Source organism: Coregonus lavaretus (assembly GCF_964263955.1).
Source record: "Coregonus lavaretus genome assembly, chromosome: 36".
NCBI lineage: Eukaryota > Metazoa > Chordata > Actinopteri > Salmoniformes > Salmonidae > Coregonus > Coregonus lavaretus.
In genome coordinates this window covers 15,936,070-15,951,200 of record NC_140023.1, presented here as the reverse complement: position 1 = coordinate 15,951,200, position 15,131 = coordinate 15,936,070, and the positions used below count along the sequence as shown (strand labels likewise).

At 39.7% G+C, this 15,131-nt stretch overlaps 1 protein-coding gene across 1 annotated transcript in view; it reads right to left on the bottom strand.

The window, feature by feature from the left end:
* Positions 1-14,130, bottom strand: part of LOC311110706 (V-type proton ATPase subunit B, brain isoform-like) — a 43,082-nt gene extending 28,952 nt beyond the window's left edge. Inside the window, exon 1 of the mRNA XM_084153263.1 lies at positions 13,914-14,130. Coding sequence (XP_084009389.1) covers positions 13,914-14,019 — 106 coding nt within the window. The 5' untranslated portion in view covers positions 14,020-14,130. The remainder of the gene's footprint in view (positions 1-13,913) is intronic.
* Between the last annotated feature and the right edge of the window lie 1,001 nt (positions 14,131-15,131).

Genomic DNA, 15,131 nt, shown 5'->3' with positions numbered 1-15,131 from the left:
AAAACATTAGCTCTGCTGACATTGGAGCCAATTTGTCAGTGTCTGCAAAAAACGTGGGCCTCCGCCTGCTTCTCCTCGCACATCTGTAGCATGGGGAGGTGAGGAGCAGGGCCGTATGGGGGGGGGGGGGGGTTGGGGCTTTGTTTCCACCAGGTCTTCCATCATGCCCTTGTTTCTTTTTTTGTGTGGACCGTCAATCTCTTGGCCAATATCAAAGCCGCAAGGAAATTAGAGCAGACTGGTTCTAACACTGAGCACTAAAGCCTGGCGGGGTGCATCCACTATGCCACTAATTAGGCAGCGGCCAACAAATAACCCGTCAATGCGCTATAGCCATTTCCCACACACTCACCTGCATTTCAAACCCTATTACCCAGCGTAAGAGAGGGGGGGAGAGAAAGAGAGCGAGACAGTGTGAGAGACAGATGGAGTGCTCAAGTGTGATAAAAGGACCACCACAACAGAGGGGTGCTAGTTGCCCTTCCTTCTCCAAATAAACTGCCTCTGCTTGGACTGCTATGACTATCAACTCCCTGCACTGGGAGTAAAGACATTTGTAGAGCCGAAAATAGACTATTTAAGATTCAAAAATCCACAATGCAATTCCGCAGCACCTCATCTGAACCGGATAGATAGAGACAGAGCCTATCCATGAAAAGGCAATTACAAAGTCACAGATTCCGTTTTGCCTCCCTCTACCCTATGGCACAGGCCTTGAATGTAGGCTAATGAGTCGTCTAGCATTAATTAACACTGTGCTAAGCCTCAGTGCGAGCCCATGATCTCCTCAGTCTCAACACTTATTGAAATGAACCCTAATTAGCTATGAATCCTGGTTAGCTCTATTTCATAACTTTAATTCAGAACGTGTCACTACTCAAATCTGTAAGTAGGCCTATATGAATTAAATATAAGCATGCGGTGGTGATAATCATGATTTAGGCTAGCCTAGATGATATCTTGACTGGAGATAGTAGCCTAAATTAACTATGGCGCATCATAATATGGCCTAGCATTTGAGATTCCATTCTTTATTTATTTTTATTTCACCTTTATTTAACCAGGTAAGCCAGTTGAGAACAAGTTCTCATTTACAACTGCGACCTGGCCAAGATAAAGCAAAGCAGTGCGATAAAAACAACAGAGTTACATATGGGGTAAAAAAACAGTCAAAAAAATACAACAGAAAATATATATACAGTGTGTGCAAATGTAGCAAGTTATGGAGGTAAGGCAATAAATAGGCTATAGTGCAAAATAATTACAATTAGAATTAACACTGGAATGCTAGATGTGCAAGAGATGATGTGCAAATAGAGATACTGGGGTGCAAAAGAGCAAAATAAATAACAATATAGGGATGAGGTAGTTGGGTGGGCTAATTTCAGATGGGCTGTGTACAGGTGCAGTGATCGGTAAGGTGCTCTGACAACTGATGCTTAAAGTTAGTGAGGGAGATAAGTGTCTCCAGCTTCAGAGATTTTTGCAATTTGTTCCAGTCATTGGCAGCAGAGAACTGGAAGGAATGGCGGCCAAAGGAGGTGTTGGCTTTGGAGATGACCAGTGAGATATACCTGCTGGAGCGCATACTACGGGTGGGTGTTGCTATGGTGACCAATGAGCTAAGATAAGGCGGGGATTTGCCTAGCAGTGATTTATAGATGGCCTGGAGCCAGTGGGTTTGGCGACGAATATGTAGTGAGGACCAGCCAACAAGAGCGTACAGGTCACAGTGGTGGGTAGTATATGGGGCTTTGGAGACAAAACGGATGGCACTGTGATAGACTACATCCATTTTGCTGAGTAGAGTGTTGGAGGCTATTTTGTAAATGACATCGCGAAAGTCAAGGATCGGTAGGATAGTCAGTTTTACGAGGGCATGTTTGGCAGCATGAGTGAAGGAGGCTTTGTTGCGAAATAGGAAGCCGATTCTAGATTTAACTTTGGATTGGAGATTCTTAATGTGAGTCTGGAAGGAGAGTTTACAGTCTAACCAGACACCTAGGTATTTGTAGTTGTCCACATACTCTAGGTCAGACCCGTCGAGAGTAGTGATTCTAGTCGGGTGGGCGGGTGCCAGCAGCGTTCGATTGAAGAGCATGCATTTAGTTTTACTAGTGTTTAAGAGCAGTTGGAGGCTACTGAAGGAGTGTTGTATGGCATTGAAGCTCGTTTGGAGGTTTGTTAACACAGTGTCCAATGAAGGGCCAGATGTATACAAAATGGTGTCGTCTGCGTAGAGGTGGATCTGAGAGTCACCAGCAGCAAGAGCGACATCATTGATATACACGGAGAAAAGAGTCGGCCCAAGAATTGAACCCTGTGGCACCCCCATAGAGACTGCCATAGGTCCAGACAACAGGCCCTCCGATTTGACACATTGAACTCTGAGAAGTAGTTGGTGAACCAGGCGAGTTGGTGAACCAGGCGAGGCATTCTACCCTGTCGATAAACAATATATGCCCATCTTTAATTATAATTTACTTATTTAGGCTAGGGGTCACTGATGGCATATCCGCAGACTAAAAACCTTATATTTAAAACTTGTCATTTACCTCGTATCTAAAATCTGGCTAAATTCAACCTCCTCTCTGATGACTTCTTTCATTGCCTAAAGCCATTGAGTTTCCACTCAAAATTGTTCCCAAAACTAAAAATACAGTAATATGAATGCAGAAATATGCAGAAGCACCACAAATATCCCAACAATGAGTGTAGTGCAGGCCAGCAAAAATGTGTCACTCCTATTGGCCAACAAGCTCAGTCTTGGCTGCACTAAATAAAAGATTAGCCTCATGATTGACAGGATTATGCTTTCGCCTCCAACAAATCTTGGATACCCCCTTTTTGTTCGCCCCTTTTCCCCCTCAGACAAATTGCAGAATGTACATTGGTTGGACCTATTATGGAGTTAATAGCTACACTTACCTTACAAAATTGTCCATATGTCTAAAAAGGAGATTCATATGGCTATTTTCTGAAGGGTTATAATTATGATGCAAGAAAATTGCAGCTGTATAAAAGTCCACAAAGTGCTAATGAAAATATATGAAAACAAATGGGAACGTAAGCTCAATTTTAAGATGGGCCTATTTTCAGACACTTCATCTAAGCATTTATTGTAAGAAAATAAATTATGCTTGCAGCATCTGGTGGATGGTCCTCTCCTAAAACACCCAAAAAAAGTCCTTCCAACAAAACGCATTGTTGCAATTATGGTTTAGACTAGGCCCACCAGAACATATAATAATGAATAACAATTCAAAGGCGTCCTCTGGGACAGTTGCACACTGCTAAAAAAATATAGTATGCCACTCATTACACAAGATAACGATTCATCAATGGGCTATACATTCATATGGTGTGAAGTAGCAACATTTCCCATTAGGTTTGAAAAACTTTCTCCACCCGTCTTTTGCTACTTGAGCTCAAGTGCAGCGGTCCCCTGGCTTGGCATGCAACGGCAGTGTGGGTCACCCTCCGGCCTGTTCAGCTGCCAGAGCCCTTTGTGTACAAAGATGTTAATTGGTCCTAATCCGCCACTAGAAGCTGTTTTGGTAGCCTGACCTCGCACCCTGAAGAACACCTTGGTGTGAAATACTAAAGGGCCCATTCAAGTACCAGAGAAAAGAGACACAGAGCATTCCAACACAATTCAATTTCCCAGCTGAAAGAGGAGGATCTGGGGGGGTGCTGGGATGGAGATGGGGTGCATCATCATTTGAATGCTGAATAAATGGTACAAAGCAGTGGTAACAGTGATGTGCAGCTCACAATCACACATTCTACCCAACCACAAGCATGCACAGGGGGCTTCTCACAGGCCGCCAGGAGATGGGAATGCTAATTGGCCCAAGCCTGAAACCAGGGAACCTCCTCATACTAAAACATTCAACTTAGCCAACAAACCCACTCCACCAAAAATAAAAGTCTAAAACAGGTTTCTTGGGACGTCCCAACTCTGATGTCACATCATTGAAGTTGAAATTGTATGGCCATCATATTTCTAATGTTTATCATAGAAAGAATGTAGCCAGCTACATTTCCTAATGTTTTGCTTATAGTTAATCTTGCATATTAACAGAGAAAAGTAGGCTGGCTACACAGAAAAAAGTACCAGAGAAAAGTAGCTAAACATCAGTCAGCGCTGTCTGCTGATAGAATGCCCATTTGTGAATTCTCAGAGTGGAGGAGAAGTGCAACTGAAGCACAAAATTAGTCTGACGCTAGCAGAAATTACAGTTATTTCAGCTGCTTGATGTGAGTGTGTTAGGTTTAGTTGATTGGGAAAGGAGAAGTAACATTAGCCTAGCTATCCTCCAGAACTATATTATTGAATCGACAATCAGCTGGTTGTTGACCATTTAAACATTATTTATTAAATCATTATTTATTGAAGTTGTCTTTAGTCATCATTGAACCTCTGCTAGCTAGTTACATGCCAATGATTTCTTTAGCATAGCAACTTGGAACAAATAGAATGAATGACTGGGTCAAAACATGAGAACAGAATTAACGACCAGCCTGTTTGGTTAGCAACTTCAGAACTAACTGGCTTTTGCCTGGACTATATCATCTGGTGAAAGGATGAAATAAAACTAACTTACCCATTAAAATAACATTAATGAAAACATGTAATTAATTATTATTATTATTATTTTTCTACATGTTGGCAACCATTTTATAAAAGCCATAAGGCCCTCGAACCCGGGAATTATCGTGTGATAACTCCCGCCTCGGGCCTAAGAACAGCCCTTAGTTGGGAGTTATCACCCGATAGTCCGAGTTCTCATGCCTTATTGCTTAAGTAACTGTCCAGTGAAAATCTCACTTTTAAAAGCTCAATCTGTTAACTCATACCCAAATAATGTTGTTGACTCATCCTATACTTGCATTTGTGACCAAAGCATAAAATAATTACTTTAAAAACCCACCTCAAACTGTTATTTAAAACAGACCGTTTCAATAATGCTTGCCATTTCCTCAGAGGATGAAGTCATGTTTTTGACCAAGTTGTCTCATTGGCTGAGCTAGCAAATCAGCTGTTACTTGTCATTAATATTTTTATTGACAGCTATATGCCCACACCATTTTGTTGTTGGGTACGCCCACACCATTCAAAACACAGAAAATCTGCTTTTTAACATACTTGATAAAAAATAAACATTCAGAAGGAAAACATTTGTAATTAATTATAGATCATATTTCTGAGAAATCTGGAAACAGCTACTTTAAACCTGGGACACCAGGTGGATACAATTAGTTATCAGGTAGAACAGAAAACCAGCAGTACTCTGGATAGTAGGGGTGATTAAGTCATACAAGGATCATGATGGCGGTGTTAAAATGGCAATTCCAAAGATTAGGCCAACTACTGTAGACAAGCATTAACATACCATGTCAAAATACCTTAACTATCCCCATTTAACTGTTTTTGCGGTGCCATTTCGACAAGATGTTGGCCTAATTGTTTAACAATTCAAACCTTCAGGCTGGTGGGAGAAAATAAGCCTATTTCTACCACAGCACAAAAAAAGTAATACATTGAAATACTATTGGGTGGAGTCAAGACGGACCTTGCCAAACTGAATTAAAGCAACCTTCAGATAAAATCTCAATTGCTTCTAAAACCAGTGTAAGAGAGATCACAAACGGAAATCAATATATAAAAGTATATTCTATGGCACAAGGACAGCTGAGCAGGATTATTTTGGATGAATTTGGAATTGAATAGCCTAATCAGCCTGCTTCCTGACAACTCTGTTAAGGCTACAAAAGCCTGCATACAGGAATTAGTATGTTACAGACTTTGTAAATCATTTATTGAAATGGCAGAAACTCAAAATATAAAAAGTGTCACAATTATAATGTCCCTTGTATGGATCATAAAAAGGTAAGTATGCAAATGATTAAGACAGGTGTCAAATAGTATGAATAGGTTACATTAATAAATATAATAGTTATTTACAGGGGCATTGACAAAAAATTGGGATACTGCCCAATTTGCCAGTACCTCCTACCCACCACTGTTTCTAACACTCATCTCTTTTAACAATGCTCCTCTTAGTGATGACAACCCCATCAAATGGGCATGCTTTTAACCTTGCAGGTAGATGGCCCCACTATGGAAAGAGGACTCCCCACCTGACTGCATTGATTGGGAAGCATGTAAATCAGGCTCGGACCAGGGGAGAATTGGCTGGCAGGGTGGGAACACTAATCTGTGGGGTAGTTTGCTGGTGGGGAGCATACTGATGGGGGACACCTATACAGAGAGACCGCTGGTTAACCCCAGAGCCTATCTGCAAAGGTGGCAAAGTGGTGCAGTTATAACAGATCGAAACAAGAACGATGCCACAGCAACAGTTTAGAGCCATTTGCTGGGGGCGAGGAGCATTGTCATTCTCTTCGTAGCCTAACCTGTCTAGAAATGGCTCAGTTTGGGTCCCTCATTGTCGGCAGGAGCAAAGGAAGGTTGAATTCAATTCCAGTCATGAAATGCACTGAATATTTGCAAAGTAAATTATAATACTTTAAATTCTAACAAATTCTAGTAATTCACTGGGTAATTTAAAAGGGTAGCCACTTACAACATACAGTAACTGAAAAGAGTAAATCACTATTCTGATCTTGGAGGAAGTGATCAATGGAGCAACAGAGGGGATTTCTTGACATGGAAAATAAACTGGCCTCTCACTTCTCCATAAGGCTCACTACAGTCTAAGGAAGGCATGTGAAGAAATGTGAAAAAACACCAAGCTGAGGAAATGTCTCAACTCACTTGGATTGATTTCTCCTCATACAAATGCAAAAAGAATGCGGCATGTTCATTTTCTTTCATGTTAAGACAAACGCCCACAGAAAGTATTTATTTATCTGACAAGCCAGTTGCTTAACCACTTGCAGAGACATAAAATGAACATTATTGTTTAGGACAGGTTTTGTACGTAGAAATTATTTTCAATGTGACATCTGAGGCATTTGTTTATCATTAGCCTACTACATCATTACCTTAATTACTTATTTAAAAATAAATAGTCTGCCTTGCACAATGTCTTTATAACACTGACTGTGTCCAACTAAAACAATGGGAAGCCATCCACTGGGTTAATGACCATTGTTGAAATTGACATGAGACAAAGGACCTTTATACAATAAAAATGTAAAAGACTTGCTGTACACCTGTTTATTTCTCCTCCATTTCAGAGAATATTTTCATTGCCTTGCTCAGACGCCTGTTGATTCACTGATGTAATGCAAAGCATTGGTGCATCGTGATCTTATACCCTAGGTTGCACTCATATAGCTACCCCAGGGAAATGGTTTCTTTGAACAAAGTCTCTGAAAGTACAGGTTTATAGGCTATCCACCAACCTCTCCCAATAAAGCTGGGCCTATGGCATGTATGGTACTGCAAGTACGCCAACTAATTACTATGATAGTATGCATTGAACATTTTAAAATTATTAATGAAAAGGGTGTTTGTCACTATTTTCATACCGGTTTCAACAAATTATAAAAAGAACAAAAACAGGACGCCTTCTTATGAAAATAATGTGCCAGCTCATGCACCACTAGAATAACATAGAGAAGGCTAAATTGTTTTCTAAAATATTATTATTTGTTCAAATTGCTGCCCGGACTATAAGCATGCACTGAATGCCGGCTGTTCAGTATGATATTTGATGAGAATGAAAAATGGTGCAATCTGGCATGCCTACATTAGAGGGGACATTTGAAAAGTAGGATGGGGGTGGGGGGGAAATAGGGTTATAACGCAAAGCAGCATCTTCGCCTTAGCTTTCAGATGGCCGCTCCATTAAGTAATTTCCTTCCAGTTTGCTAACAGGCTTTTAGTCCATGCTTTCCTCTGATACTCAAGGAAAAATACCACCTGGCTAGCTCTATGATAGGACATGTTTGAGGTGTAAATTAATGAGGGACAGTGAAGAACATCAGTGAGATACGGCCAAAGAGGAAATATGAGGTACCATCTACAGGTAACTGCCAAAATAAAGAAAACACAAGTAAAATCAGGGATACAAAGTATTTTGAAAGCAGGTTCTTCCACACAGGTGTGGTTCCTGAGTTAATTAAGCAATTAACATCCCATCATGCTTTAAAAGATAATGTATAAAAATGCCCAGTTGCCCATTATTTTGGCTACAAGAAGAGATCTCAGATACTGAAAGAGGGATCTCAAAGGAGCATAGGGGGTTTAAAGTGTGTGTGTGTGTCAGTCACCAGATCTCAACTCAAATGAACACTTATGGGAGATTCTGGAGCGGCGCCTGCGAGAGCGTTTTCCACCACCATCAACAAAACACCAAATGATGGAATTTCTCATCAAATCAAATGTTATTAGCCACATGCGCCGAATACAACAGGTGTAGACCTTACAGTGAAATGCTTACTTACAAGCCCTTAACACTTTTTTTCTTCTTAAACTGCATTGTTGGTTAAGTAAAAAATAAAAATAGCAAATAATTAAAGAGCAGCAGTAAAATAAAATAACAGTAGGGAGGCTATAAACAGGGGGTACCGGTACAAAGTCAATGTGCGGGGGCATCGGTTAGTCGAGGTGGAAGAATGGTGTCGCATCCCTCCAATAGAGTTCCAGACACTTGCAGAATCTATGCCAAGGTGCACTGAAGCTGTTCTGGCTATTAAGACACGTATGTTGGTGTTTCCTTTATTTAGTTAGTCACCTGTATTTCCTATGCAAAGGTAAATATATTTTTTTTAATTATCAATCAGAGCTTATTAAATGTAACCTAAATAGTGTCGGCCCTATATATGGAATCTTTTTAGTCTTTAGGCTAAAGACGTTTAGTCAAAATCTCATATTGAAAATGTATTTCCAGCTATTGTCTAAAGCAGGAACATTGTGTACGTAGTAAGACCTTAAAATATGTCCTGAAAACATGTCTGTACAATAAACAAATTATATTTAAATAGATCTTCAATACAAGTTCTTCGTTGATTTAGAGCAGAAATATCAACTATTTCATTTTTGTGACCCAAATCTTTTAACTAATATGTTAAAAGATATAATTTAGACAATAGCAAAAACAGATAAACAGTTCTACATTTTAGTCCTTTAGCAGACGCTCTTATCCAGAGCGACTTACAGTTAGTGAGTACATACATTTTTATGTTCTACAACTGAACATCAAGAATCAAGTGTCTGCCCTGCCACAAAATGCTGTGATACGGCTTATTTATTATTATTAGTTCACAGCTCTAATGCAGACATTTTTTACAAGGAGCACACAAATACCATAAAATGTAACGCTGAGTCTTAAATAGTCGCCTGTCCCTTTTAATAGCCAGGCAACGGCACACATTTCAGCAAATAAACGCCCATTTTAAATAAACGTTGGGTCTAAATGAATTGCTTACGAGGTTACCATGAATGTTTACACGGTTTATTAAATAATTCAGTAATGACTCAAAAAAATTGGCCGCTAACAGCTGAGAACTTCTAGTTAACGGGCAAAACGTTTTTTTTTTTTTTTTAAATAGAGGCATACTAAGACAAAAAGAAACATGACAGTGTGTAAATGATAACACAGTGCAGGAAATGAAGACATTTATTAAAATGCTGATAGTGAATGCAGGAATTAAACAATTAACTATAAAAAATGAGCAAAAGCTGTGTGGATTAAGGAAATAGAGGCCTGGCTCAAATAGAAGCCCGTCTATAATAAGCGCCTTTTGTTCAGTGATTTAAGCAAATAAAAGCCCAGCCTATTAATTTAAGCTTAACGGTGCATTTATGAGCACAATTACATTATTTGAGTGTTTTAAATGATAAGAAATTACTAAAAGTTCATGAATAAAAGGTTTTTGGAGTGTTCCATGCTCAATCAAGCACAATGTACCCACAAAAATATTTGAGTCATTAGGTGAGAAATGTTCAGCTGCCCCTTTAAGGGGCGGGCCATTACCGTGGTAACGGCACTCCGTGTCTTTCAGAGATTAGAATCTATGTTGCCGCAAACTCAAACTAATATTGAAAAACAATCTAGCATGTGAACAAAACTATGTAACTAGCCAAGAAGCACAAGGACAGTTAGTAGACCTTTCAGGTCAATTCGACCAACTTCTACATTTGGGCTTTGGATAAAAACCTTTTTTTTTTTTTTTTTTTTTTACTGTTCCCGAATGCTGTTTGACCACCCGCCAACGTGGCTGGTGAAAAGGACATTCTTACCTGCCAATGCCAAAATCTACCTGCATTTGGCAGGTGTTAATTTCCCTTGAAAAAGAAAAGGAGAGCCGCACACTCTAGGAGCTCAGATGCAATAATTTATAACCAACGTTTCGACAGACAAGCTGTCTTCATCAGGGTATAATGACAAACACCACGGGTCACTAGTTTATATAGTGTCAAAGGACACACACACAGGTGTCTGTAATCATGGCCGGGTGTGGCTTGATATCATTGGTTAATTTACAGATATAAATAGAACATAAAACACATAAATGGATAGCATACGATCATAGATACAATTTGGCTACATAGGCCTACAAACATTTACAATGAATAGCAACATCACAATAATGGCACAAGGTGTTAATTTCCCACCCTGAAAGTGCCACTTAAAATGTATCATTAACAATCCCCGCTTCCCATCATAAACTAACCTACATGTACACTCACTGGCCAGTTTATTTAGGTACACCCATCTAGTACCGAGTCGGACCCCCTTTGCCTCCAGAAAAGCCCGAATTCATTGTGACATTCTACAAAGTCTCGCAAACGTTCCACAAGGATGTTGGTTTCATGCTGACACGATGGCATCATGCAGTTGCTGCAGATTGGATGACGGTACATTCATGCTGTGAACAACCTGTTCCATCTCATCCCAAAGATGCTCTATTGGGTTGAGGTCTTTGGACTGTGCAGGCCACTCAAGTAAACTGAACTCGCTTTCATGTTCCAGGCAATGTTTTTCCACTCCTCAAATTGTCCAGTGTTGGTGATTGCGTGCCCACTGGAGCCGCTTCTTCTTGTTTTTAGCTGATGGAACCTGGTGTGGTTGTCTGCTGCAACAGCCCATCTATGGCAAGGAACGACGAGTTGTGCGTTCCGAGATGCCGTTCTGCACACCACTGTTGTACTACGCCGTTATTTGTCTGTTTGTGGCCCGCCTGTTTGCTGGCAAGATTCTTGCCGTTCTCCTTCGACCTCTTATCAACGAGCTGTTTTCACTCACAGGACTGCCGCTGAATGGATGTTTTTTGTTCGTCGCACCATTCCCGTAAATTCTAGACACTGTCGTGTGTGAAAAGCCCAGGAGGGTGGCCGCTTCTAAGATACTGGATCCGGCGCGCCTGGCACCGAATATCATACCACACTCAAAGTCGCTTAGGTCACTTGTTTTGCTCATTATGGTGTGTCTTGTCCTTTACAGAGATGTACTTAGGCATACTCATTTGTTATGTTGACAGGCAGGCCTATGGGCTACCATTTTATGTTCAAACTCGAAACATACAATATAAGCCTATATGCCTACATCCAATGTCCTTCCACACGTCACCAAGAGCAGATAGAGGCTGAATTTAGCCTCTATGGTTCTAAGGTCGTGTCTGTACTGCCTTTAGCCGGAATCAGAGACAGCAGATTCAACACCACAGCTGGATGTTGGCCAGGCCTATTTTCACACCCTGGTGAAGAATAGATGGCTGAAAGGCACCCTCTTCCCAATACACCACTGTTAAAAGGCCTCTGAGATGGAGGCATATCACAGATGGATGGTGACTCCATTAACTGTTCCTTGAAATATTAACATGGGGATATGATTTCTCTATATGTTCTCTTTCATATAATCCTGTATTAATTATTTTGGCCACTGCTGAAGAACACATCAAAACACCCATTTCATAAGTGTTTATACATAGTTTTTACTTTAAATGTATGAATCTGAGCTGCAAAAAGAGACTATTAGCCAAGGACGTTAATTAGAAATTTAGCAACAACACTAAACTCTATGCAGACAGGTATTTTGTTCTGACAAGCAAAAGGCATTACAAGCTCCAGTTTAATTGATAAAGCTGGTAATAATTTGTTATTATTCATTAAAGAGTACTTTGATAATGCTAACGTTAGCCAATTTATCCAAATTGCAGATGGCTAGGCTACATCTTGGGAGCCAATTTCAACCTTTTGGTTCAGTCCAACAATCCGGTGCCTTTTGGACCTTAACTTTTGGAGGGAAAAATTATATATTTTTATTTTTTGGTATTCTATCAGAAAAAGGGACACGTTTGACTTTCAGAAAAACATATTGGGTCACTCAGACACTTAAATCCCTGTTAGCTGCATAATCTCATACAGTCATTGAATAATTGTAACACGGTGGAACCTAACAAGGTGGACATTTGGAGCCTAAATTAGCCATTGCTCTGTGGGTGATTGAGATTAAGATAGTATAATGGTAAATACTTGAGGATTGTAACTTCTATATTAAATGCATTTTAGAATTTGATTAATTTTCTCTATAATTTAGCCTAAGCGGGTGGAAATGTAGGAGTGAAACAGACTAAAATCATGAAACATGGAAAAATAGATAAAACCGAGTGTTCATATTTATTTAGCATGCACCATTGTTTTCCCAACAAAACAATGACACTTCCTCAATGTGATGTCATTGTTGGAATGGGCGGTTTTCTTAAAAGGATAATTAATACAAACTAACAGGGTGGAAAGTGATATCAGGGACACAGAACGTGTTAAATACAATAAAAAATACAATATTCATGAAAAAAAGGTTTTGATGAGATATTTTAAATATTGTATTATTTTATGCCTTATATTTCTTGTAGAAGTTGATGAACAACATCCTGGGACATGGCAAAAACTCTTACATCCAATGAAAAAATAATATTAAAAATGCATAAAATTCCCTTTCAAGATCCATATTTTTGTGTTAAGGTAAAGGCCACCTGACCTTTTATTTAAATCCTTTTAGAATCCACATTTTACACTAAATAAAGGGGGCATAAAAGGCACTGCACACTAGGAATTACCCTTAAATTGATATTTTAGAATGGGGCATCAACTGGCTATTAGTTTTACTCTTTTCAGTGTCATAGACAAAGTCATTGTCAAACGTTTAAACATATGTATGTAAATTATAGCTAGGATGGCATTACAAGAGGGAATTCATCGATGAAAATGAATGCATGACACCACCCTCTCCGCTGTTCCTGCAGCCGCTCACGTGATTACGTCACATGAGTGGGAAAATCAACCCATCTGTCACTATTCATGTCTTCCTAGAAACAATTTCCACAACCCAATACAATTAGCTAGCTACCTACATAGTTACAATTTCCATGAAATGCAGCAAAATCGAAGGCTGCAGTATATTTTTAAAAAGTAACTAAAGGCGTTGATTGCGTTACACGATATATTTCCCTACCGTTGCACGGTTATTCAGTCAGGAACAGTCAGCTGACTTGGCAATGCTAACGTTAGTTTAACTTGCTTGGAAACTAGCTAGCTAATGTTCGCTTAACGCTTGATTTACCAAGTCCAATATAGTACATATTTGCATGCATATATGTATAACGCTATTATTAAACTGATTACAATATTGTACAGAACATACAAGCAAATATTATTTAGACTGTTTTGCAAAACAGCTCCGCGTACTAGACAGGTTAACTAATGCTAACCATTGGGCACATTAGCTAATGTTAGCTTGCTAGCTAGTCATTTAACTCCTTTTCGAATTTTACTTAAGTCACCTGCAGTGACAGTCGGTCAAGTTCAATGTTAATGCAAAATGTTTTTTATATTGGATATTTCACAGACACTGTAAGCATTTGTTTTCGCGCAAACAAACGAGGTTAGCTACCAAGCTATGGAGATTCAGCGTTTAAGCTTCTGGCTAGGTACGTACTCAGCCTTGGTTGTGAGATGTAGTTTCTGGTCACAGCCTGTGTGTGTGTCCTTGCCGCAGCAGGGCCGTTGATGTCCATTGTCCTGTTTCCCACCAATGTTGCCATGGTTAAATACACGAACCTCACTAGTTACCTGCTACGTTACAGTATTGGCGGTGTGCTGCTAGCTGTGAGGCTATTAAAATTTACTTCGGCGGAGGCTAGTCATATGACATTGGAAGCCGGATGTTTGGGGTTTCCACTAGTTACTACAGCCACAAAGTCAGAATTGTCTATAGCACTTTTTTCTTTATTGCTTATTGGGTCTTGGTTTGAGTTTAAGTTTATGCATAAGGTTATCATTGTCGTAAAGGTTAAATTTAAAATCCGATCCATTGTATAAATGGGCAGGGTTTATGACTTTGTGGCTGTGGTAACTAGTGACGACCGGATGTTTGCGTATACATGAAGACAAGGGCTCGTTCTCATCATTATCATTGCAGTTGGATGCGCCTCAGAACAATGATCTTTCTGAATTTACAGTGGATATGGGATAGCCTACAGACCGATCCTACGCTATGTAATCATATAAACACGACTGTCAACCGAATAATTGGAGGAAGAAGGTGAACATTTTCACACACACACACACTTAATAGATTTCATAAAGTGAAATGAAAACGTGATTATCTAGGTTGTCTTTCACAGCACATGTGGGGATTGCATTTCAGGGAGCCTATCTAGAGATGGACATTCTCCCAGCATGTCCGCCTTTTGGTTATAGTGGTACTTGTATATTGAGGGCCTACAGTTTTAAAGGTCCTTGAAAGTAGGACACTTCAGTTAGAATACCTGAACAGGGCTACAAAAGGCCCAAATTGGATGACTTCTCACACTGCCAGTGTTCCGGTAAAACCTAGTTCAGTGTCTATTATCGTAGAAAATGTTTTTTCTTTTAACTTTTTAACTTATGAAGTTGTGTGTTTTCAGGTACGCTATTAGCAAATTATGAGAGAACAGCAGTATGCAATGCACACTGGAATCTCATGACTCATGACTGAAAATCATGACTTCTCACATTATAATTTAGTTTGATGGAATTTCTGGCAAAAGAGAGGTGCTTTCTCTGAAATCTTACATCGCATTCCACATAGCCTATTGCTACCCTACAGCACATTGGTATACTGTACGAGATAGATGATCTGTCAAAATCTGTGATCTGCTAGTGCATCGTGACC